This window comes from Passer montanus, unplaced genomic scaffold (assembly GCF_014805655.1).
Source record: "Passer montanus isolate IOZ18808 unplaced genomic scaffold, ASM1480565v1 scaffold12, whole genome shotgun sequence".
Taxonomy (NCBI): Eukaryota; Metazoa; Chordata; class Aves; order Passeriformes; family Passeridae; genus Passer; species Passer montanus.
The window spans coordinates 13,695,738-13,720,010 of record NW_024358722.1 but is presented as its reverse complement, the minus strand read 5'-3'; the positions used below and the strand labels follow the sequence as shown (position 1 = coordinate 13,720,010).

Below are 24,273 nucleotides of genomic sequence, written 5' to 3'. Positions count from 1 at the left end.
TTACTGAATGTTGCTGAATTGTTGTTGAAGCTACAATGCTATTAATGCTGCTAAAACCTGTGGGCAGAAGCATAGTTCTATGCAGAAGCTAGGAAAATAATTATTGACCCTTCATAATCCTGCTTTGGGCTCAGTCTGAGGTCCTTTGTGCTTCTAGAGTTATTTTTCCTTCAGAGTAAGACTGCAGAGGATGCAGGGGGAGGTCTATTCTGGAAGTTCTGATCTTCTGGAATAGCATAGATCCCATTAACATGTCCTATCATACAGGTGTTTGGGGTCACATACATCCCCAGCTTGGTAGGATTAGCATAAAGTCTACTGCTTCTTGTCCTTATTTGTGTCCATGTATGTAGAGTAACTAGTTTTTCTTTTTCTGACCAATTGTCTTTCTGTGCATAAATCCTTGTCTCACAATAAGCTGCATTGAGGCAATATAGGTTTTCCTTACAAACTTAGAATGCATCTTTATTTATAAGGATTGTCAGGCTTGGCAGTCACCCTTGGACAAAACTCTTCCTTTCACTGGTGTAGACTCAAGGTAAAAAAGGTGCTTTTAATTAACAAAGTTTTGGTGAGGAGGTACTGTTCGTAGTGTCTTCCTGTCTGTGGATATTAAGGCTGCTTTGGCATTCTGTCTTATCTGCTGTAATAAATTTGGATCAAATAATCACCCTCAGGATTAATTACAGACACATCATATTACACAGACCTTCCTTTTGGATGGTTTAGTTATAACATTTCAGCATCTGTAATATATCTAAGTCTTGTGACTTTATAGATATGTAGCATTTCAAAACTCCTGACTTAGCTAAAGAGCAAGGTGGCCCAGTAGTTGTTAAAGTGATGGATTCAGAAAAAATACTTGATATACCTCACTCACTCTGGAAAATAGGGCTTTATTTTCTGAAATAGGTACTCCATTATCTTGTGTGGCATTGCCTCAGCGCAAAGACCTCAGAGGTATGGTACATTTCACTGATATGCTAAGGAGGGATATGTTACAATTATTATGGAACAACTATTAGTGCCATGGATAGAGGCAGAAGAGCCAAATGGAAAAAACTCCACTGTATGATTTCCCCAAGGTATATCCATAAATTTATTGATAGGTAGGCAGGTAGCCATCCTGCATTCCAGCTCATTGACAGCCCCACTGGTCCTCACTGGGGGCCTGATCCTTCTGCATGTCTTCAGTTGCTGCTGGTGGTGACTTGAAAGCTGAATGTGCTCAAAATAGGATCCTGTCCTCTGCTCCTAGGATACCTGCTTCATGTGTTAAAGATCATCTGGGTTAAAATATTTTCTTCTTCATCATGTTATAACACTCTGTCTACCTCTAGGTTTGCTTATCAGTTAGAATGACAGTTCTATCAGTTAGAATTGTGTGAAATCTGGATTCTTACTTTATTCTTCCTGGGATCAAACATGGTATTTGAATACCATGGATTTGTCACAGCTTCCCCAACTAACCTGGTTTCTTGTGGATTAGCAAACGGAATTTTTTATAAGCCAATGTCACATTCTTTCATTTTTGTTTTTTTTGAGTAAATTATTGTTTGCTCCATCTCTGTGTAAGACAAGCTTTTCAAGTTCAATATCCAAAGTTCTGCATCTTGCAAACAGTCAGCATCTCCAGCTGTTACTGTTTTCAGAGTCTTGGTGGGAATACTTGATGAAACCAGATTGAGACATCTGGATATTTGAAGCATAATGTAAATAGTTAATCTGAGGAAGCCAAATAGATTGTTTTGTTTTGTGAATTTAAATATTAAAATATTACTTTAAAAGAGGTGATGTTCCTGTTTCAGTATTTGTTTCCTGTAAGTGAAAAAGTTTAGCTATTTTGTTTAATTGTGATTGGATTTCATGTCATAGTAAACAATTTTTCAGCAATTAACTTCAAACAGATTCTGAGTGATCAGTCTGTATGTCTGTGCCTTTTTACCCCCAATTTTAAGCATCTTGTGCTGCAAATTCTATTTTTGACCTAGCCTAGTTTTGAAGTACACAGAGCCATCAAACCTAATTTGCAGAGTTTTGCAGAGAATTTCCATTAAATGTTATCCAAATATGCCCAGAAAAAAAAGAGGGATTTCATTTGATTGATTTGTCCCATTGCAAAATATGCACCTGCTGTGAAATGAAGTCACAGAGAAAAAAAAAAAAAGTGGAATAATTTAACTTTTTTATTTGTAAAGATAATCAGGGTTTTTCTGATTACATCTTAACTTCATAAATGTTAAATAACCTATCAGCATCTAGTTGTTGTAAATTATGAAAAAGAGTATTGCTGGGAATATTAACCAACTAAATCCTTGTTCTTTAGTGAACATGAAAATGTGTTATGGCAGGTTGTCATTGTGCTCATGGTAACTTTGACACCAAATAACAAAACTGCCATTTGCATTTAGGGTAAATTGGTTCACTTGTGCTTTTACGGTTCCTTTTATTCTGACATAAATTTATGAACTCTGGAACTAACCAAGTCGTGTAGTTTCCCAGATGACTTTAACAAATATGCCCATTTCATTTCCTTCAGTCATCAGAGCACACAAGGTAGTGGTTTCAGACTGGCTGCAGATGCTGAGGGCAGTTCTGAACAAAAGGGGTTTTTTTCAAGTTTCTGTGTTGTAAGAGTATATATATTACATTTTTTCAGATTAGGAAGTGATCCTTTGATCTTTGAAGTTAATGAATTTGATCAAAACAAAGAAGAATTGCAGTGGACATTGGAATTTTTTAGAATGTTTATGTGATTTTATTTGCAATTTCATTTTCACTTCTTAAGAATTTTTTTTCTCCTGAGCATATTTATTATTGGTATCGTTCCTAATATAGTGCAACATTATCACGATTTTAAGATTTTGTGTTTCAGGTGTTAGGTAGTGTTTTTTTAAATAATTTCTGATATGAACTGAACACTGTCAAATGTTGTTGGATAGGTCATTTATTTTGAAAGAAGTGTCCTTAGCTGCATACTGATGGCTGGATTCAGCTGTCCTTGTTTATATTTAATCTTCCTTGGGAAATCAAGCATTCTGAATAGTTTCAGTTTCAAAGGTTTCTGGTGATTTTTGCCTAGAATAAATGCACTGATGAGATGCAAAAAACTGAATTATATCATTCTCATAAAGGAATAGGTTTTTCTAGCTGAAATGTCTGGTCAGTTTTCAGGACTGAAGAAGAAGGGGACTTTAACTAGGAGACTAAATAAAGATTTCTATTGGTGTGCTCTGTACCATTTCAAACTCTTTCAGATATTCTGTTGTATGATTTACAGACCCTCCAATTATAGGGTGAAAATACTACTACTAATAATAATAGTAATAATAATTATTATTTGTCTTTAACAATATATTTTTAATTACTGGAAAAATTTTCCACTGCAAATTCAAGTGCACTCTTTTGGAGCATTTAGTCTTCCATACATCAGGCAAAAAATAATATTCTTTGAGGCAAAACCAGTCTACCTCAAGATCACCTCTCAGAGGTTGACTCTGTAACATCGTCCTTGATTTAGAAAGTTGTATTTCTGTTATTCCATTCTTAATGATTAGATCTTGGTATTTTTCTTGTAACGTTTACACTGAGGAAGGAAAATTTTACATAGGAATCTCTGCATTTTTTGTCTCCTTCTCCTTTCACCTCTTCCAACAGCTCCTAACAACATCTTTGTTCTTCCTGAAAGCTGTGCAGTTGAATAAGACTGAAGTCATGGCTCTACTTCAGGGCTATTTTTCAGCTTTTTAGTGTAATGGCATTTTCTTTGTCTAGCATCTAGTCAGGCAGCTGAATGTTATTTCTTTGGGATTTTTATATTCTTTTTTTCTTACAAGAATTGTAAAAACATGGTGTTTCAAAGATTTTTCTGATCTTTCAAAGTGCATCAGTTGTTCATAGTACCAGAACTATGGTAAATCTCTGATTTCTTGCAAACTTCTGGTTTTTAGTTATATATATTCACATACATACTTAGCTAAAAAAACCCATCTAACAGATGAACAACAGTGGAAACAAAATGCTCTTTGTAGCTTCAGGGTAGTAGTATCAATGTAGATGCTTTATCAGAAAAGGACCAAAATTGTAATTAGGAGAAAAAGCTGAGTTGTTTTCTAAAGTTAAAAAAGGAAAGAATCTCAAGGTCTGGGCAAGTCTCAGAACTGCTCACAGGCATCTGGTCCTTGTTGTAGTCACAAAGACATCTCTGTGACATCTAAAGTAGGTGTTGTGTTGAAAGAGAAATGTGATTTTACTGATCAGATATATCTTGACTCATCTCAGAAATGAACCTTGTCTGGTCTGTACTTTGTCCTTTCTTAGGGCTGTTCCTTATGTGACTGCAGAATGAAGGAAACACACTTAAAACAAACTCTTCTTTGGTCATTCTCTTGGTTATATGAAACTGCTGCTGTCTGCACAGACCAGTCTACAGTGGACAAAAATTAAAAAAAACACAGCCCATTTCCTAAAAATATATTCATGCCCAAGGGAACCAAAAATCAAGCAAAACCACCAACCAATCAACCAAAACTCTTAGAGGTGCCATGTGGAAGAAGAAAAGAGAACATCCAGGAACATCTGCCTATTGTTCTAAAGGGGTGGTATATGGCTCAGCTTCTTATTCTGAAGGAACTGAGTTTTTCAGCTTCTCAAGAAAACTGGAAAATTAAGAACTGACATCATGAGAATAGGAATAGATGGAGAAAATGTTTGAATTCAAGTACTAAAAAATGAGAGGTTTTTTTTAACAAAAGCATAATTTTTTTGCATAATTTAAAATTATATGTTTCTTGAATTCAAATACCAAAAACTGAGAGGTTTTGTTGTTTTTGGTTTGGTTTTTTTAACAAAACTGAAGAATTTATTTTTACATCATTTAAAATGACATGTTTCTTGGCTCAAGCTATTGTATTGTATTCTACTGGTGAAGCAGGCTAAGAACCTACACTCAGCTACTGCTGTTGGACGAAAAAAGCATAATTTGCTGAATGGTTGCAATTCACTTGTTTGATCATATGACTATTCAAACAGCAGTGCTTAGTAGCTGTTACTCCTCCAAAATAAATAGAAGCTGCCTGGTTCCAAGTCATAAGGTTGGTCTTCCCAGAAGTGGCAATTGCAAAACAGGCATTGATTGAATTGAATTTTGATTCTTACCTAAGAAGCATAATGTCTGTCTTCTACTTACAATCTGCAGATGGATCCATTTCAGTTTATATTTAAATGATTGTAGTTTTCAAAAGAAGCAGTAGGGAAAACCTCCAGAGGGGACTTATGTTTAAAATTGCATGCGATGAATTGGCTCTTTGAAGTTGCCCTGCACTGTTGTTAATGTTTAGGATAATCACTGGTTCCTCTCGGTTTCGCAACAGGAATATTCATTGTCAATGTGCCTTTGGAATACAACATCCTACTAAATGCGAGCCGTCCCACTTTGCTGGTGAAGCCAGTAGGACGCGCACATTTTGCCTTTGTCGATGGCCTGGATCCCTACACCCTCTATGAGATAAGAATACAGGCATGCCAGAGTGGTAAGGCAATTTATAACACTAATCTGTACGGCTGGAAGGGATTTTCCAGGTAGATGCAGCTCTGCAAAAAAGATTAAATTCTTTTACATTGGAGTCAAATGTTTTCCTAGTAAAAAGAAGGCCTAGCACTGAATGAAGCATTAAATATTTTTCCATGTATCATGTGTGTACTTCTCCATATATCATGAATATATCAAATCAAGGTCTCAAATATGTATTTTAGGTTGTATATGCCACTTTATTAAAAGCTCTTCACAAGCAGCTTAAAGATCTTTGAAAGAGGATGTACAGAACTGAATCAGTTCTGTAACTACTCACCAACAGGAAGTGGTGATCATAAAGACAGGAGAGAAGAGCCCAAAAATTAGAAATTCTGTCTTTGATGAAAATTTTCAAAAAATTATTGAGATAAGTATTTCTAAAATGACAATTTTGAACCAATTTTCTCCTCACTCACACTGCTGAAAATCAGGAGTAATTAATCAGTAGAGTTGTGGTAATTCAAATGAGTGTTTAACAGCGAAATGAGACACCATTTCCATCAGCAGCTTCTTTACTTGATGTTCATTTTCTTTAAATGTATTTTTTGTTGAGGAAAAAGCTCTTATCCCTATACAAACATCTGTTTTTGTAGGTGGGTGTGGCGTGGGTGGTCAAACATATTCAAGAACTGCTGAAGCACCTCCCAGAGAACTGAGCCCACCTGTTGTTAAAGCAATTGGACCTGCACTCATAGAAGTGAAATGGGCACCACCCAGGAAACCAAATGGCATCATTACTAACTACTTTATCTACAGGTAAATGCCCTTATCACCTCAGATTCTTAGGCCTACTTAACGGTTCATTTATTCTTTGATTTTTTGGGAGGTGAAAAAAGGTGTAGAAGTATATTTGAAACAATATATATATATATTACCTTTCAAATGCTAAGGTGAGAAGCTGATCTATTGGATGGCCATGTTGGGAATAGGATCTCAAACAAGAATCATCTTCCTGAACTACAAATGACAAAAAGCATGTGAAAGGATGTTTTAAAAATTCAAGGGAACAAAAAAATCTTAGAAAAAGTTGGTAGGATAGACACTTGTACTGTGCTTACCCAGGCCACTAGATACAAACTTCAATCTTCTCTGATAGACAGTTGAGAATTTAGTAATGGAAAGAGGAGTAATTCACCAATTCACCGATTCTGAGACTTTTAAAAGCAAAAAAAGGTATCTAGGTTCCTAAAACAGATCAAATTTCCAAGATATATTATGTTCCTAAGTAAGTAATCTGGACAGTGATTGCAGTGCATCTGTTTATGTACCTTGGTGTTTGTATTCATCAGCCCTGTGTAGGTTGTTGACTGATGCATTCCCACTTGGTATGAGGAGTTTCCTAAGTGTGAGGATTTTTCTGTACAGATAGAGTGTTTAGGGCAGTATGAAACTAGCAGAGCACCGATATCTGCTGTGCCTGTTGAGCCTTTGTTGAAAGCTCACTGAAGTGACCTTCTTGAATGGCTTCAGAAGTCAGATAATATAAAACTCAAGCCATGTATTTGAGAGGGGTTTAAACTCTAAAATTCCTGGGTTTTCCAATTCTTAAGTATGTGTGGCAAGCACATGCTGGGCTTATCCTATCCCACAAAGAGTTTGGGACTTTTTATTATATTAGAGATGTGACTGAGAAGACAGGAAATCCAATTACCTTTTGGAATCCTCAGTGATAATTAATATTAATTCATTCAAAGTTGTTAGTGGTCTCTAAAAATTCCTACTGCCTTGAAATACCCTTTTGTTTGCCTTTTTTTAATTGTCTGATCAAAACCCCAAGTCCCTCCCCTGTATAAAGAGGAACAAAGTGTATGTTATAGCCCAAGACATGTCTTCACTCTGTTGGTTTTGTAAATAAAGCTGATGATTACCGCTGCTATTCCATGGCAACCACAGAAAGGGAAAACAGGAAATATAATGCAGAAAGCCTGCTTCAGTGAAAAATACTGTAAATTGAATTTGACAGCATTTGATGGCATTTGATTATTCTAGTCACAGCCAAACAATGATATAAAGAGTAATATGAAACAGAATGTGTTACTGCCTAGCAGACTCAAAAGCAATAAACCTTCCTCCAATGTGACACAATCACTTCACAATCATAATTGTAGCCTGTTTGATACCTCTGAGTACAGCAGAAGGGCACTGACTGACATAGATACATTTTGTTTTTTATTTAAAGTGAAATGAAAATGGCGCACTGGGGCTCCAGATAGAATCGGTATATTCACCTACATAGGCATGAATCACTTGGCAGTTATTTCAGCTGAAGTTTAAATGTGCTTAGACAACAACAATATCAAATCTTTCTCAGATAGCTGCAAAAAAATCAGAAATGGGATGTAAGCAGATAGTTCTTTTTCATTTTGTTGCCACACATGGCCTTACATTGTTATAACAGCAAGACTGCAATATTTCTATGGGAGGTTATGGAATGTAATTTCTTCTTCAGTATGTGCCTCTTCCTTACTGCATCATTACCTAAATAAATTTATTTAACTCAAAACCTGGAATGCCTGGGGACCTAGTGTGTGTGCAGATCTCTGCATTAAAGTGGCAGGACTCATGCTTTCCTCTAGCATCATAAAACTACTCCCAAGTTTGCAGCCATTTTGCTAGAAACCAAAAAGTTAAAATGTTATTTTATGGTAGAGGAGATGGTGCTAGTTTCTTTTACTATTAAAGTGGCTTTAAACACAGATCTGAAGCTTTTAAACTTTTCTAACAAGGACCACAGATTTTGTGAATGAGAAAAGATCTGGTTCGTGAGATAATCAGCTAATCTAGTTCTGTTCCAATTCATCATGACCTAACATTGCTCTGCCAACCACAGAAGTTGCTACTCTGAAAAAAATATTATGAAAAGAGATTATATATATATTTGTTGCTGCATTTTATAAGTTATAGGTCACATGAGCTAATTGTACTGCTCTCTGTTGATTAACAGGGTGCACTGTGTGGGAGGCACATGACGTGACCCTTACGGATATACTGCCTGTAAAATTAAAAGTATTTTGGTTGGTAACTTCCTTAAGGGAGTGTCTGAAATTTTTTGTCAATCTGTCTATGTCCTGCCCAATAAGACTATATTATTTAGTGTATATTTGTGAGATTGAAATGTAGCTCTCATTAGCTGAGCAGTCGTGTTGGTGAAAATGTAGCAGAAAAATCAAAATACAATTTAAGACAGAAGACATGTCTCAGTGGCTGTCATGACTTGCAGTGGAGAGACGTCCAGACCGACTCTTTATGATTAATTCATTACTTAATCGTATACCCTTAACCGTGAGTTGTACCCAAGACAGCTTCCAAGGAACATATGTTACTGGATGGTTTAGTATAGGAATCCCTATGGATGGTTATGTCATTGAGTACAAGAACTCCTGAAGGCTTTTATTTATAGCTGTAATTGATCTAATACCCAATCTAAACTAGTATATTACATCCAATAACTTCAAATTCCTTCTGTTCTTTTTATTTTTTTTAATCAAAACTCATGTTTAAAAAAGATGCCCCAAATTATGAAAGCTACATTATTGTATATTGCTTGAATACAAATGCAGGTGAGGTTTCTTTGTTTAATTAAATCTGAAACTGCAGAGGGGGAGCATTGCTAATGTTGCATTGTTCCCTCACATTTGACAGTGTGATTCCCTGATTGTTAGAATTTTATCCCAAGACTTGTTAGTGTTCCTAAAAATAACTCACTGTTAAGGAAAGCAGCAGACACTGCTAAAACATGTAATTTAGTTGTATGGTGAAAGGTAAATATGTGAGGAATAATTCTGGTTTGACCCTTGAGACCTCTGGGATTTGCCGCCGCCGTGTACACAGGGAAGCCGAGGGGTGAGCACTGCAGTCGGCGTTGCTGCAGCACAGCTCTGGAGTTAACTGTCACAAAGAAGATTATATCCTCCTTCTTGTGTCATCTGCCTCAGATTGGCACTGGGGCAGGGAGAATTTGCCCTTATAAAAATAACTATCTGAACATCTTCAAAGTGAATGTAAGCAGCAAATCAGACTATGCAGATTAAGAGACAGCTTCCAGCTCTTGGAAATGTTATTCTCCTCTTTGCAGCTCATTGTACATAAGAAATACTTCCAGTTAAATGAGCAGCTGAATCTTAAATCTTAAAGCAATTGAAATGATTACAGATTGTTCAACCACTTCTGTTCAAAGTTTATTCATACATGAAGATATTCTGGTTTTTAGCACTACAGATGGAACCATTTACCTAACCATAAGTTTCATTCATTAAATATTCAGCAGTAATAAGATCTAAATACTTAACCAGGCTACATTGTACAGCTTTGCCTGTGAATCAGCTTACAGTTGGTGGCATATTTGATCATTCAGTGTGAAAAAACTGTTTATCACAGAGTGTAGAATATTTATAAAACATAAATTTATGTATTCATTTGAGTCCCATACTGTTTGGTCAGCAAGATGCATTAAATGTGACTTTCTTGCATTAAAATGTACTCTCTTTTCCCTTATTTACAGAGATTTTTTTAGACATGTTTTTGGGTACACAGAGAAAAGACTATATTTTTAGGTGCAGGAGAAAGACGTAGTAACAATTCGCCTTTCAAAATTATATGTCTTGCTTTACGTCAGTGAACAGCATCTGAGGGACAGGTCTGCAGCTTGCCATTATAATAGAGCATGGACAATTGTATTAAAAACTCTTGCTGGAATTTTGGAGACAATGGGGAATTTTGGACCCTGAAATTTACAGAGACCAAGAATTTCTAGGGAATATTTCCTGCTTCTTCTATCTGCTAGTCTTTGCCCAGTTCTGCCAAACAACCTTCAGTATCAATATATCTTACAATTTGCTTATTTCACTATGACAGAGATACTGTACTTCAAAACTCCTTTTTTTTTTAAATCACACTTTAACAGTGTCCATATAATCTGCTTATCTCAGAATTTAGCAAAACTTACTTCGTTTCATATGAGAAAATAATGTCTTTGTTCCTGCCTTATATATGCATATACACAGAGGATGAATAAACAGCTGTGTACACACTTGCATTCATTATGTTCTTCATATTTGCATGTTAATACCTGGGAATATATTATTACAAGCAGCTAAGATTATCAGTTTTAAAAAATCAATGTTTTTTAATTAATAAATTAATTCCTAGTTTGACCTAACAAGATAAAATCCAACAGCATTCTTTGGAACACAGATTTTCTCTTGCCAAAGAAATGTTCTTCAGCTTCTGGTGTGTGTGTAGTGATGATGACACCCAGTAGCCAGACAAACCAATTTTACTTCTGCAAATTTGGCCTACTTGCAATAAAAGTGGCAGATAATGTAATTTGGATTTTTGTTGTTGGCATGGAGGGTGAAAGCGCTTTTATGTTCTGTAAAAGCCAGAGTTCCTGTGAAGAGTAGGGGAAATACTTAAATTCATGTGCAGTACAGCCCAACCATCACTGAGATTTATCACAGTGTTTAAATGTAACCAACTTAATTTCACACAAACATTTTTATGCCAAGTGAAAGAATTGATTTGATAACTCTGTTTTGAAGATGAGTACTCAGCTTATTAGAACTGCTGTAAATTATATAGAAGAAGGGGGCATATTACAAAGGGGCTGAGGATCATCTGTAATCTCTGGTACTCAGAATAACACCAGGTCCAAGGCAAGCATATCTGCAGTAGTAATGCTATATATATACATATATATGTATACGTGTGTGGCTACGTATACATATGTGTACATATGTACCAAAAGAAAAACCCGTTGTGCAAAAACCAATAAAGTGATTTTTCTTCATGTATCTCAGCTTTGCATTTTTAAACAAAAAAAGTGTTGGAAAAAATATGTTGTTTATTACAGAAAACACTCTGTGTGATATTTTAATGAGGTTTGGTGGTGGAGCTGCAAATTTCGCTAAGTTTATGCACAAGGGATTACTTATTCAATTTGCAAGAAACAATGGGATATTTAGTGTGAGCAAAACAGATTTTGAAAGTGCACAGCTTTAGTTTTGAGGGCATGATGGAATATTTATCCCTTATTCACTAGATAACATTTTTCTCTGGTGAACTGGTCACAAGTTTTTCTTAAATGAGGGATTCTGAGATGAGTAGCTCAGTAAATTGATTTTCAGAAATGCTGAAAACTTGCACCCATATTTCAATTTAAGTTATTGCTTAGCAAATACAGATAGATTTAAAATTTCATATTCTAAGTTCTGAAAGTCTCATTTGTGGTCTGTTCTATCCTAGAAGGACAACATGCTGTTGTGTTGCTGCTCTGCTGCCCTGGACTGTGGCAACACACTTGTTTGCCATTTTTTATAGCATTCGTCTAGATAAAGGAGAATAACTGATTGCCTCAAAAATCTCTTCTTCACTACTCAGAACCCAACACAAATTCAGGGAAATTCTTTTAAGATGCAAAGATAGGTAGTCAGTTCCTTGTGCATGTGTAATGTATGGAAATAAATTCTGTATATTTCTGAAATACAAGTTGAACTTGGAATTTTAGGATTCCGGGACTGCTGAAGCAGTTTTCTATTTTAAACACATTGATTTTGATTTAATTCCAGACGTCCTGTGGGCAGTCAAGAAGAGCTGCTTTTGTTCATCTGGACTGAAGGAGCTTTGGAATTCATTGATGCGTCCGATACTCTCCAGCCTTTTACTCTCTATGAGTATCGTGCCAGATCTCAAAATTCCGTGGGGTCTGTGGACAGCCTGTGGGCTTCAACCCAGACTCTGGAGGCTTCCCCATGGGGCCTGGGAGCCCCTTGGGCACAAGCCACAAGCGCGTACTCGGTGCGGTTGAACTGGACCCAGCCGGTCTCCCCCAATGGTGTCATCTCCCTGTACCGAGTGGTCTACCAAGAGAAACGCAGCGACCCAACATTCAGCACCCCAGCTGTCACAGCACTCACCGTAATGGTAAGAGCTGGACCTCAAAACCAGTTTTAAGATGTTTTACTCTGCTTTGATCTCTTAACATATTAAATCTCATCTTAATCTGCCTTAACACTGGTTAGAAAAGTGGGGTTTCCAATTACCTGTCGTTTCGTTGGTTGAAGTTTTGTGTTTGGCCCAATGCAGACTGAAACATTTCACATTAATATTGGGTTTCTGGTAGAGGCAAGTAGATTACTCAAAAGCATGGATGTGTCATGTCTGGAGGAGTTAAGCACATGCATTTGTCAGCCTTGCTCTGAAAATACTGTCCTGAACTTTTTCTCTGACTGACAAAATAGTTTCACAGGACCTGCACAAAGAACAGCAATATCACTCCTCCTTGTATAGAATTCCATTTTTTATTTCAGTTGGAATCATAAAGTGAATTAATTAATTAGTAATTACATAGTTTGTATATGCAACCCATTTGCATGTTCCCTTCATAATTCATCAGTAATAAAAGCAGTTCTACTTTTATTTCTAATTCACATTCTTAAATTGGAATGTTACTTTGCCCTTTTGATCTGTCTTTCCCTTCCCTTTCTTTTCCTGTTTCTATTCAGTATGTGAAAGGATAGATTTGGGAAAACACATTGTTTTGTGAACTGACTAACAACATTGTGTAAACCAGTGACAGAAATGGTTGTGTTTTGTGCATTTATCCCTGTTCCTCCCCCCTGTATATTGCATTCTAATCTTTCTATTGCAAGACAAGTTGGACTAAACTGTTGTATATTAGGACAGCTTGTGTACTTGGTTGTCTTCTGAAAAGAAATTTTAAAAGTTTAAGGAGGTTGTAATAAAGTTCGGTTTCCTCAGCAGTGCCACCTCAAGTTCATAAACCTAGAATCTTCATAGTCCATGGTAGTATTAAATAACACCAGAAATCCCCTAAATTCTTTATTATCCCAGTTTTGAAGTATGTGGTTGGCAATTCATGTAAGATCCCAAAAAGCTTTCTCTGGAATACCCAATAGTAATCTTTGAGTAACTTCCTCAGACAAATCTCCATATGACACAATGGAAGAAGTTTCCAGCTTAGTAATCTTACATACCCTTGATCACAGGGTTTCAGACCATTTTTGTATCTAGCTTCCTAAATGGATTAAGTTTGTAATATTTTTTTTCTGAAAAGGAGAACAGTTTCTGAACTGAGTTACAGGAATAATATACTTTTGCCTTCTGAAGCAGTTGCATTCACATTGCACAGCATGCCAGGCTTAAAAAAAGTAGTTTGGGATTATAAAGTTCAGTGGCACTTTGGTACTTAGCTCCCATAACTGCTTTTAAGAAAAATTACCACCGTCATAGCTGTGATGATGCACCTAAGATTTTGAAACTAGTGAAAACCAGGGCTGCTCCTACTACTCTGCTTCAGCAGCATGCAATGTGTTCTGAGCATCAGAATTGACCTGGCTAGTCATGCATTGCAATGTCTTCTAAGCATGCCAACAACAACAGAAAATGTCCAAGATGGTTGTACTGTGGGCAATAAAGCCTACCAAAATGGTATTTTAAATAATGTTGCTACAGTGTGTTTGTTTAACAGCATCAGTTAAAAGCCTTTTAGATTAACAAGTTATTATTTACTGAATTAGTATTTTCCTGGCTCCAAAATCCTTTATTTTTCCCAAACACTATCCTGAATCAAAATTACATTCTGACAGCATATGTATAGCTGTTCTACTAGCATTGCAGCAAAGCTGGCTCATATGGTTTTTCTACTGTCCTTTGTCTTGAACATAGGTCAATTATAGTATTTGCTACCCATTTTTATTTAAAATATTACTCTACCCTTTGGGGACGAATTTTTTTGCACATCTCCTCCATCAGTTGCACTTACTTTAAGCTGTTGTAGCTGCATTAACTGAGTAGAATTGTTGCTGATTTATACCAAGGATCTGAGATCTGAATCCTACCTCTTCTGAATATAGCAGAACAGCTAAAGCTTTGAATCATAGATACTGACATAAAGTGCATGGAGTCATGTTAGCAAAGATATCTGCAGGAGGTTAGGTCAGTTATCCCAGCAGGCAAAAACCTGGACCCCAACTTTCAAAGTTGGAAATACTTAAAAATAGAATTTTATCATGAAATTGCTGATATACCCTTAACTTTAGCTTTGTGAATGATATACTTTAATTAAAATGTAATTTTATTGAAGGAACTAGAATTCCAATGATTAAACTTCTGCCCCTTTAAAATATAGCCTTCATGGGTACTAGACTAAATCATTTAATCTCCTAAAGCATCTCTGTTGGAGCTCCCTCATGGGATATGCCATTAGTCAATCTTTCTCACAAGCTTCCATGTTACAAGTAAGACTTAAAGTATTAAGAAAGCAATGAGTTTGGTCCTTTATTTAATCTGTTAGACTCCATTCTTATCCCATTGAATTATTTCAGAAAAAAAAATAGTGCTAGAATCTCGGTGGCGGATCCCACCCTTGCGCTTGTCGGTTGCACCCTGGTTGCCTGCCCCAGGACATAAAGCTTGACCAAAACTTAGAGGAGAAATACTATCCTTGTGACACTGCAGGATACAAATTAAGCTTTTGCTAATGTCCCTGCAGACTGTTCTTATATAACAGCTTATTTTCCATCCATTTCAGAGACAAATGAAAAGCATCTTCTGGGTTTTCAAACAATTTAACAGACTTATCCACTATACTTCCCTCAAATCCAGCTATTTACTCCCCATTAAGACATATTTCAGTTAATATGTCAAAGGTATGGCTGTCTGGTACCTGACGGTTGTCACTGCCCCTTGAAATTTTACACTACCTGTGGAACTCAATTCTCAGAGCAAAAGCTGCTACCTCTGAAATGAAAGGAGGGTGTCCTGCACAGTTAGAAGCAAGTGACATACACATGAGCCATTTTGATTCTTCACAGTTAGAGAGCAGTGTCACCCATTTCCTTAGTTTGTTTGACCAGGAATGTAGTGATGTTAGGTGACAGTGAGTTAAACTGACATGCTGGTTTATTTGCAGAGCAAAGTCAAGTCAAGACTGGTTGCAGCAGCACAAGTGTCTCCCGCAATGTCTTTGCAGTTCATTTTAACCCTCTAAAGCAGGAATCATATTTAGTGTCTTGAAAGCATGAGCATGAGACAGATGTGTTTATAGGGGAGTGGATTTTCAGTAGGTTCTCATTTACAGAAATCTGCATAAAGTGGCTAGATTGTCAAAGCAAGCTTCTCTTGTGAACTTAGGACTTAAGCCTGTTAACACAGAACCCAGAACACAGCTGATTTCATTATAAAGCCAATGAGTGCCTTCCAGATGTCATCAAAACATCACAGCTCTTTAACTGCTGTATTCCAAATGTTGCAGTGAGGCAGAACTGTGGGTAGGTTTGGACATTTCTTGATAGACATTTTGTGGGTCTGTAATGCTGTTTTTCCCATGACAATTATATCAAGTGTTTGGTTGTTTATTGGGAGCAGGAGAATTCAATGCCAAGAAGATGAGTAAAAAAACATAAAAATATGTAGCTGTTCAAAAACACTTGGAGAAAGAAAAACATCCAGAGGCTTTAAAAGGAAAACTGCCTGTTGTGCTCATTGCCCACCAATTATTATTATGTAGAATCAAGGTCTCGGTGTGTTAAATTCACTTTAGCCAAGTGTAGATCAAAGTGCAACATGCTTTTTAGAGGCTGCAAGAGGTAGGTGTAAGCATTATAGGTCTTATTCCTGGGAAATCCTGCACCTCTGCATAGATTTTCTCACAATGTGTTTTGCAATGTGAAGCTCTCAGGCCAAACTTATCCTTAAAGGCTTTTTTTTTTTTGCATAACCATGCCAGCTTGGGGTGAAAAAAATTAATACGTCTCTTAGCTGCTATCACTGCCCCAACGAAGCCTCTGGTTTGGATGCAGCTGTGCTAACAGTTGAGAACACATATTGGCTTCCCTTGCATTATTTGGGGAGATAGTATATAACTGCACTGGCCAAGCTTCTCTTGGCAGGTGCTGTGACAGGGAAATCTGTAGACATATTGCAGAGTAGCAGTAATAAAGACTTTGGTAGGAGGATGACGCCTTGGCTAGCATGATTGTGTGCTTATAAGCAGACAGAATTTTCATGAAAAATAAACTGAATATTTAGTATAGCTGACTTTTTAAAAACATCCATATAAAAAATAATATATCAGAAATATTTTTGAGTGGCCAGTACTGCCATATATTAATGCCTCCTATGCAGGATTTTACAGATATCTGGAATCATGCATCCAGAGTTAGTTGCTTTCTATTAATAACATTTAAAAATACATAATACATTCATGCGTAGTCCTTCACTTCTATTTCCTCATATAGACCTGTGAACATTTGACAGCAGTGGAGATGAGATACACACAGTTATTAACTTCCTTGTACAGACTATTCAGTAATGCAGTATTTAGTACTGTACATGGCAACATTCTCATAGAAGTAATGAAGATTTTAACCGCAAGAATAATAAAAAAATATGCCAAGGAGAGACACTGGTGAAACTTTTTTGTACATGCCTATTGCAGATGACTGGGAAATTGAGTGCACCCTAAGAAAAGAGGATGAGTGTAAGTGAAGGAATCCCTGTACATGCCATAAATTCAGAAGATGTGCTACTTAGCAATGAGTGAAAGCTGTAAACGGCAGTGGAGGGCAAAAGTTAATTAGGCTACTGTACTGCTGCTAGGCAGTGGAAAGTGGCCACCACCAGAAACAAGATGGCTGCTCAGCAGTGCCCTAATGCAGCCAAAAGATCATCTCCTTAGCTCTGCAAGGGCTTCTGGGTTAGGGGAAATCATACACAGATGACTAATTTTTTTATGGTTCACAGACGATCAAAGTGAAATTCAGCAGCTGTTCAGGACAAGTGACCACTCTAACGGCTGTAATATAACCTGCTAAATAGAGAGGGAATTGCATGAGAGCAAGAGGTTAGCTGTGATTATCGGCAGGTGAGTGCTTTATTGAAGTTGAAAGACCATTAACATTGATGGAGTAATTATTTCAACTTGAAAGTAATTACCTTGATGGGTGATAACTTCTCCGGTGTTCCCAGATTTGATTGGACCAAACAATTGTGAACTCTTGAAGCCTAGAAAAATATTACAACAATACTGCAATGTTTAAATTACTGAAACCACTGTTAGAGTATTTTAATTATGCCTAACAGTGAAAAGATTTTAATGTACAACAACTGGTGACCTCTCATGTATAGAGACATTTGCTTTCTAATTTCAATGAAATGATCCCCACCTACAATGTGTGTGCTGTATGTGATGGGTTTGCAAATGGATTGTTTGATTTAAATGCAGTTTTTAAGATTCAAAGCCTTGTTAGCACAGTTTCAGGAAGGGCTTGTACTGGAATTGCTCTAATTGTTTTATTTGCCAGGAAAGCCCAGTAATGTAAAAAGCTTTCCATGTTTTAATCTCTAGACCTGTTAAGCTTATACAGGATGAATACAGGACAAGTGCTTCTTCACATTGAAGACTGATTTAAAAAATTGTGTGAGGCAATCTGTGTCTCACAGATTCTGCTGTTTCCATGCTGCTGCAGAATATGCTGGCTTTGGCACTACAGCTCTGTTTAAATAAGCATTTGGATTGGCACTATGATGCCCCTCCAGAAACTGATTAAGTGCTTCAGTAAGCCTCACCTATCAAGACAGACATATAGAATTGCCTAATTAGAGCGGAAAGGATGAAATGGATTGTTGCACAACTTTGATATTTTAGAGTACTGTAGTAATAGAACTGGAGGGGAATGGTGAGAGAGAAAGGGAGAGGCTTCAGCTCTTCTATTTATACCATCCTTGCCGTAAACAGGGCCACTTCACTGTCTCCTGGATGTTTCCGGCAGCCGCAGGAGCATAGCTTTAGACTCTGCTGGAACTCTGCCAGGAAGGAAAGAATTCTTGTGAATTAGGAAGGAAAGGTTTGTCTGGTGTCTGTGAGGCAACTTAATATGTTGTCAGGCAACTGGTGATTTGAATTAGTGTAGGTTACAGCCAAGAAGTTGATTTCACTTCTTTTTTTCTTTCATGTTTTCTCCCTAATTCAGTGTGTTACATGAAGCTGACAATTTTGTCTTTCAATAAATTTTTGGACTAGATAGAAGTAAAAACACTGATACAGTTATGTCTGATTACACCTAACCACACTCTAGATTGACTAGGCCAGAGTACCTGGATCAATAGGTAGTTTCATCTACAGATAAATTCGTTACCTATTTGGAAAAATCTGGTGTATTTTATCCTTGGGCTTCTCCTTGTGCAAAGTCCATTTCTCACCCATTATATAGTCTTTTTTTGATGAGTGAAACATATGTAGAACTAAGTCTTTTGAAATATATTTATAATGTCTGTCTTCAGACACCTAACCTAGTTAAGAGCATGAATATACTCTATAGACCATGAAATGTTCAGAGCATCTAAGGCATGGACATTTACTGTCCTTGGGCTGCAGCTGTTCACATGAGACTGCTTTTTCCTGAGGTCCACTTGTGTGCTGCTACTGATAAGTGTCAGTCAAAGAAGGTGGTTGATTTTTACACTGATTAATCAGCTTTCTTAACCCACACAATAGAATAATGCAGCTTGACAGGTTTAAAAGATTGTTACTCTTTGGCATAAAGATGGTGGTGGGCAGCACTCTGGAAGTGGTAATCTTTACTGTGTGTGCACTTGCAGCCATGAGAGAATAGGGGACCACCCGACAAAGTTTAAAGGCTGATTACTAAAATGAGATTGCATAAATGCTCCATATGCTGTTTTTCTATATATGTTTATATATATGTTTTTTATTTATGCTTTTCTCTGTGATTTTTCCTGTGTCTGCATTTCAGTTGTGAGAATAAGATCAAGCTAACCAGACAGTGTAGAAAAACACCACTGACAGAATGTTTTGTAATTTGTAAAAACCAAATAAACAAAACAGAAACCCCACTTAAAGCTTCATCTTATTAAATATAATTTGTTAGGAAGATGTAATATGGGGACATTCTTCCCTTTTGGCCCAGTTATGTGAATGCAATAAATCAGCTTTAAAAAGCAACATTTTAGCAAGCTACAGATGCTTTTTCATATATAAATAGGAAATAAAAATGAAGAAGGAGAAGGCAGAAAATTTGTTGGGTAATATGTACAGCTGTTTTTCAAATTAGATATCAGTTTAAAAATGCTTAATTGGATTTGACTTGATTTTAATTCACTTTTTAACCAAGGTCCTTAAGTGGATGTATCAGGCAACTCCAAGGTAACGTTTTTTGTTGGTGAAGTCATAGGGCAGCTTCCTAAAATCCCCATGGTCATGTCCAACAGTTACAGATACAGGAATTTTTCAGCTGATAATTAGGCCACTCCCCAGCCCCCATCCTACCCTCCAGCCCCACTTCCCTCCATAGATAAGGTCTTTTACTCAAATTGGCTGAGAAGTGTTATGTCACATGCTTAGATTTCATAGGGAATTTTAGCAAGGAAAGTGTCATTTTAATGAACAGAGAATACTACCTTTTTTTTTTTAAGAAAAAAAAAAAAGGCAGCAAAAGCAAGCCATAAGACTCATAGGAATTGGTAATATAACATAGAGCCTCATACCTCTGGGGACTCCCTTTGAATCTAATCCAGGTCTACAGTCACCAAAGTCATTCTCATCAAACAGCCGTGGGGTGTCCTATGCAAGGTAAGTTTAGTATTCTCAGCTGACCTCCTGTCCTTTCTCTTTACTGCTCCCTTTTGAATCCATTCCCATCACTCAGCTTCACAGCCTCATTCAAGCTCATCTCCCCTATGCTTGCTGCAGTTTCCCATTTTCTGCCTGCCAAGTGACCTCTCTCTCTTCTCTTTTCAGACTTTACAAAAAGCCCTGGAATGCATGTAATAATCTTACCCATAATCTTACCCCCTCTTTCTTTAGGGAGCAAGACCCTAATATCTGCATGGTGCTAGAAGATGAGTTTATCGACAGAAAGCTCTTTGGGAGTGGGAATGGGTGTCCGTCTGTTAATTTACAGCATTATATAAATATTATTTTTGAGACTGTAATAGCAATTATGGTGAATAGGGGCCAGATGGCCTCTGTATCTAGAAAGCAGAATGGCAGTGTATTTTTAATGGACTTAAATGTTACTTTTTGACAGGAAGCTAATATTAAATTCTTTAGTTTAGGTGCCTGTCAGGTCCGTATGGCTCTGAGTTTTGGTTTTTCTTAAAGTAATTACTAATGTCATGCCTGGATACTTTTGCCCACTAAACCCTTTTCTGTGGTGGGGTCTTTATTGTTGTTCTGGTTGTGGGGATTTTTTTTAAGGATGGTTATTGATCTCTTGCTGAGCTGAGATTTCAGTTTTATGCCAGATAGTTTGATTAATGGGTTGGTTTCTGTGAGTGGACTGAATGGGGATAGGAAGCACAAGCCGCTCATGCCGCCAACCCTAACTCCGTCAAGACGCATAGCTCATTATGAAACAGTTATCAAGTATACATGAAAAATTAATTGGGCTCAGTTTGATTCTGAAAAGGATCAGCTTTCTACTTGGCGGTCCCCCCAATCTTTCCAGATGTTGCACGCTAGCCCCTCGAGAAGCAGCGAAGGGAGATGTATTAATACATTGTATTGATTAGATCAAGACCCCTGACAGTTATTTGTAGAGATACCATCTGGCTGCTGTTCGAATTCCTTCACCAAAAACAGGACGTGACATGTTATTAATCTCAACTCTCTAAGTATAGACAGTTGCCTTTTCTGCTAAACCGCATTTTACCATTCCGTAGGAGATGGAGGCAGACCTGAAGGGTGCTGAAATTAAGGTTATTACACAAATTGAGCCATATGGTCCAAATATTTCAGCAAGAAAATTGCCAGGCAATAAAAATTGCTCCTGCCTTCCTAATGGTGTAAATTACAGTTTAACCATGGCTCTAATGATGTCCTTCTGCCGCGCTTAACTACTGTTACATGAAGGACATTGTTTTAAAAATATAAAAAACAAGTAAATGCCAGCAGCGTGTTTTACAATCTGTTAGTGTGTCATTAAGAACACTGTCAGAATTACATAAACATAATGGCAGGCAACCTAGCATACAAAAGAACGAGTATGGAAATAGAAAGTGTCTTGAAAACTCCTTAAGCTTTGTCAAGAGCCCTTTCCCTTCTGGAACTTTTCCAGTATGGGAAAATGTGGCTGCTTATTTATTCCAATTCTCACACAGGCTGTGATGGAGCTTTTAGAAACAGAAAAATCCCCTGAATACTACAATGCATTCCGAATAGGTGACAATATAGGGGTATGAATTTACTATCACATTGTACAGTAGCTGTATATAAAGTTAACTGGGTATGAAAAAGGAATCCAAAATGTGGCTCTCATTTCAAAGTGCAGCATTCTTTTTATTCTTTTGGATTATAATGGGACTTTCTGTTGTTTTTCAGATTGTTGGGAAAACTGCAGTGTATTTAAATGGTTTCAAAGCTCAAAAGCTCTGTGAGATTTTACTAGCAGAGTTGGCAGTCTTAAAAATTAGTTTATCAAAAATAGCTGAAAAACAAAAAACAAAGTGAAAGTAGTTATCCAGTCAGCAGGTGCATTACTAATTGATTCTGGTGATTCATCATACAATGTGGGAATTAAATTGTAAATGTATAAATTGAAAAATTAGCCAATATGATTTCATTTCAAAAACAGTCATACAGCTACTAAGTTTGTAAAGCGAAAACTCTGAGATGGCCATTCAAAGAGGAAAAATCCCAGAAGTTTATAATATATGCTGTTTGGAGTACTGAGTTTGATCCCTCCTGCTTTAAATCATATGCAGATATTGATAGTTCATATATGCCAGACCTTTTGGTAAATTAGCTTAGCACAGCCTTGTTCCCTGGTTGGGGTGAGGCTACCTGGGTGCACATCAGTGGTTCAGGGAATGTGCACTTGAAGCTGTCTCTTCCCCAGAGGGTGCTGGAAACCAGGGGGTCCTGAGCCCCACTGCTGCCACCCCTGCCTGCCTTTGCCCTCATCACTCTGGGTCTGCTGTGCCAGCAGAGCTGCTGCTCCCCGCTCCTGTGCCAATTCAAAGGCAGGAACTTCCACACCCTTGCAAGGGCACCCAGTTCCTGCCGGATCTTCAGACCAGCCAAAATGCGTTTTGACAACGTTGAAAGCACAACTGAGCAATGTCAGAGAGACGAGGGAAGGGAGATTGCGAGTTAGCTGTCTGGGCTGGCTGGCTGGTGAAGGAGCTAACAGGCAGCTCTGGTATTTGTCTTCAGACCTAGCACAGTTTCTGAATTGTGTGGAGATCTCATTTGTGTGTGGAGCAGGGAAAAGATGACAGGGGACTTCTAGTCTTGACAAATTTAAATTGAGCCCAAACTAGGCAGTTAATCAGATTCAATAAAGTTCACAGCAGTCTTTATATTTGTCCTTCTTGCTTCTCAGTACTGGTACAATCACAAATGAAAACATCCAAACGTAAATAATTCGTGGTTGGTTGGTTGGTTGGTTGGTTGATTTCCAAAGAAACAGAAACAGAAAAATTGTGAGGATGGTCTGAAAACTTATCTGCAATGTCTGGGAGTAGTTTACATATATAATCTCTATTATGAGGAAACAAAGTCTGATTTATGAGTTTATCCCCTCATAAAACATAAACAATTCTCTCAGCACCTTGAACTTTTTATCTGACCAAAGTTACAGGAATGCATGACAAATGGAATCTGGAGCATGCAAGTGTATTAATACTGCACTCACAAGGACCCATGACAGATGGATTTTATTGTTTAGCTGCAAAAACTATATTGTATTCTCAAGTCTGTTTCTTTAGCATTTTTTTAAAGAATGGTCTTCAAAGAAAGAGAGAGATTGGTACAGATGTCCCTCCATCAGCATCTGACAGGCCAGATGATTTGGAAAGGATATGCTTGTTGAACTGCTTTATGAATGCCAAGGAAAACTATGACCATGGAAAGAAGATTTCTACCCACGAAGTGGAGGGCTTGCTGCCAAAGTTGCTGGTGTATTCAAAAAAAATCTTTTTACCATATTAGTAGATACCATGTTACAGATTTTAGGATATCAAATGTCACCTGTTACACCTCTGGCACCTTTAGGCTGCTCTACTCCTACAATCCAAACTCTGGAAACTATTCCTTCCTCCCTTCTTGTCCCTTTACCAGCCTTCCTTCCTAAGAGCACGGTTTGAGACTATGATGATATAGGAAGCAGGAATTTCCATCCTGAGGGTCTAGTAGAAAGTAACTTCTGTGTTTTTCAGATTTTTGTTAGGAACTTGTTTCTGTTTCCAGATATTCTGAGAGTCTTGGCAGGACTCTGCTTCAGTCAAGTAATGTCCTTTAAAGGTCTTGTATTAATGGGGGCTGTGTGGCTACACATGCAAAACTTTGGGAGACAGCCATGTAGATGTTCACTTAATGTGACTGGTTCAAGGGCAGCAGCTGGACCTGCAGTACAATACCCTCAAGCCCTTTCACTTTGCAGCCTTCCTTGAACTAATCTGTGGCTATTCCACCTTGCTCTTTTATGGTAGCATGTTTGTCTTCTAAATAGTTCTTTGTCCACACCACCCTAAGATAGCAACAATGTGACTGCTGGGGTTTGATCCATCCCCGTGAGACCCCTGGAGTGTGTATTGTCTGTGTGTCGAAAGGATGCTGAGGAACAGTATATTCACAATGGGAAGATGTACAGAGGTCCCAGGATCTAGTTAATGTGCTGGGGCATAGCCGAATCATTATTTGTTTTGGTTCTGAATTTTGC

At 37.4% G+C, this 24,273-nt stretch overlaps 1 protein-coding gene across 1 annotated transcript in view; it reads left to right on the top strand.

Moving 5' to 3' along the window:
* The window catches only part of USH2A (usherin), a 372,312-nt gene that overhangs the window by 305,257 nt on the left and 42,782 nt on the right, over window positions 1–24,273 (top strand). The window contains exons 59-61 of the mRNA XM_039697803.1: window positions 5,373–5,531; window positions 6,166–6,328; window positions 12,139–12,493. Coding sequence (XP_039553737.1) covers window positions 5,373–5,531; window positions 6,166–6,328; window positions 12,139–12,493 — 677 coding nt within the window. The remainder of the gene's footprint in view (window positions 1–5,372; window positions 5,532–6,165; window positions 6,329–12,138; window positions 12,494–24,273) is intronic.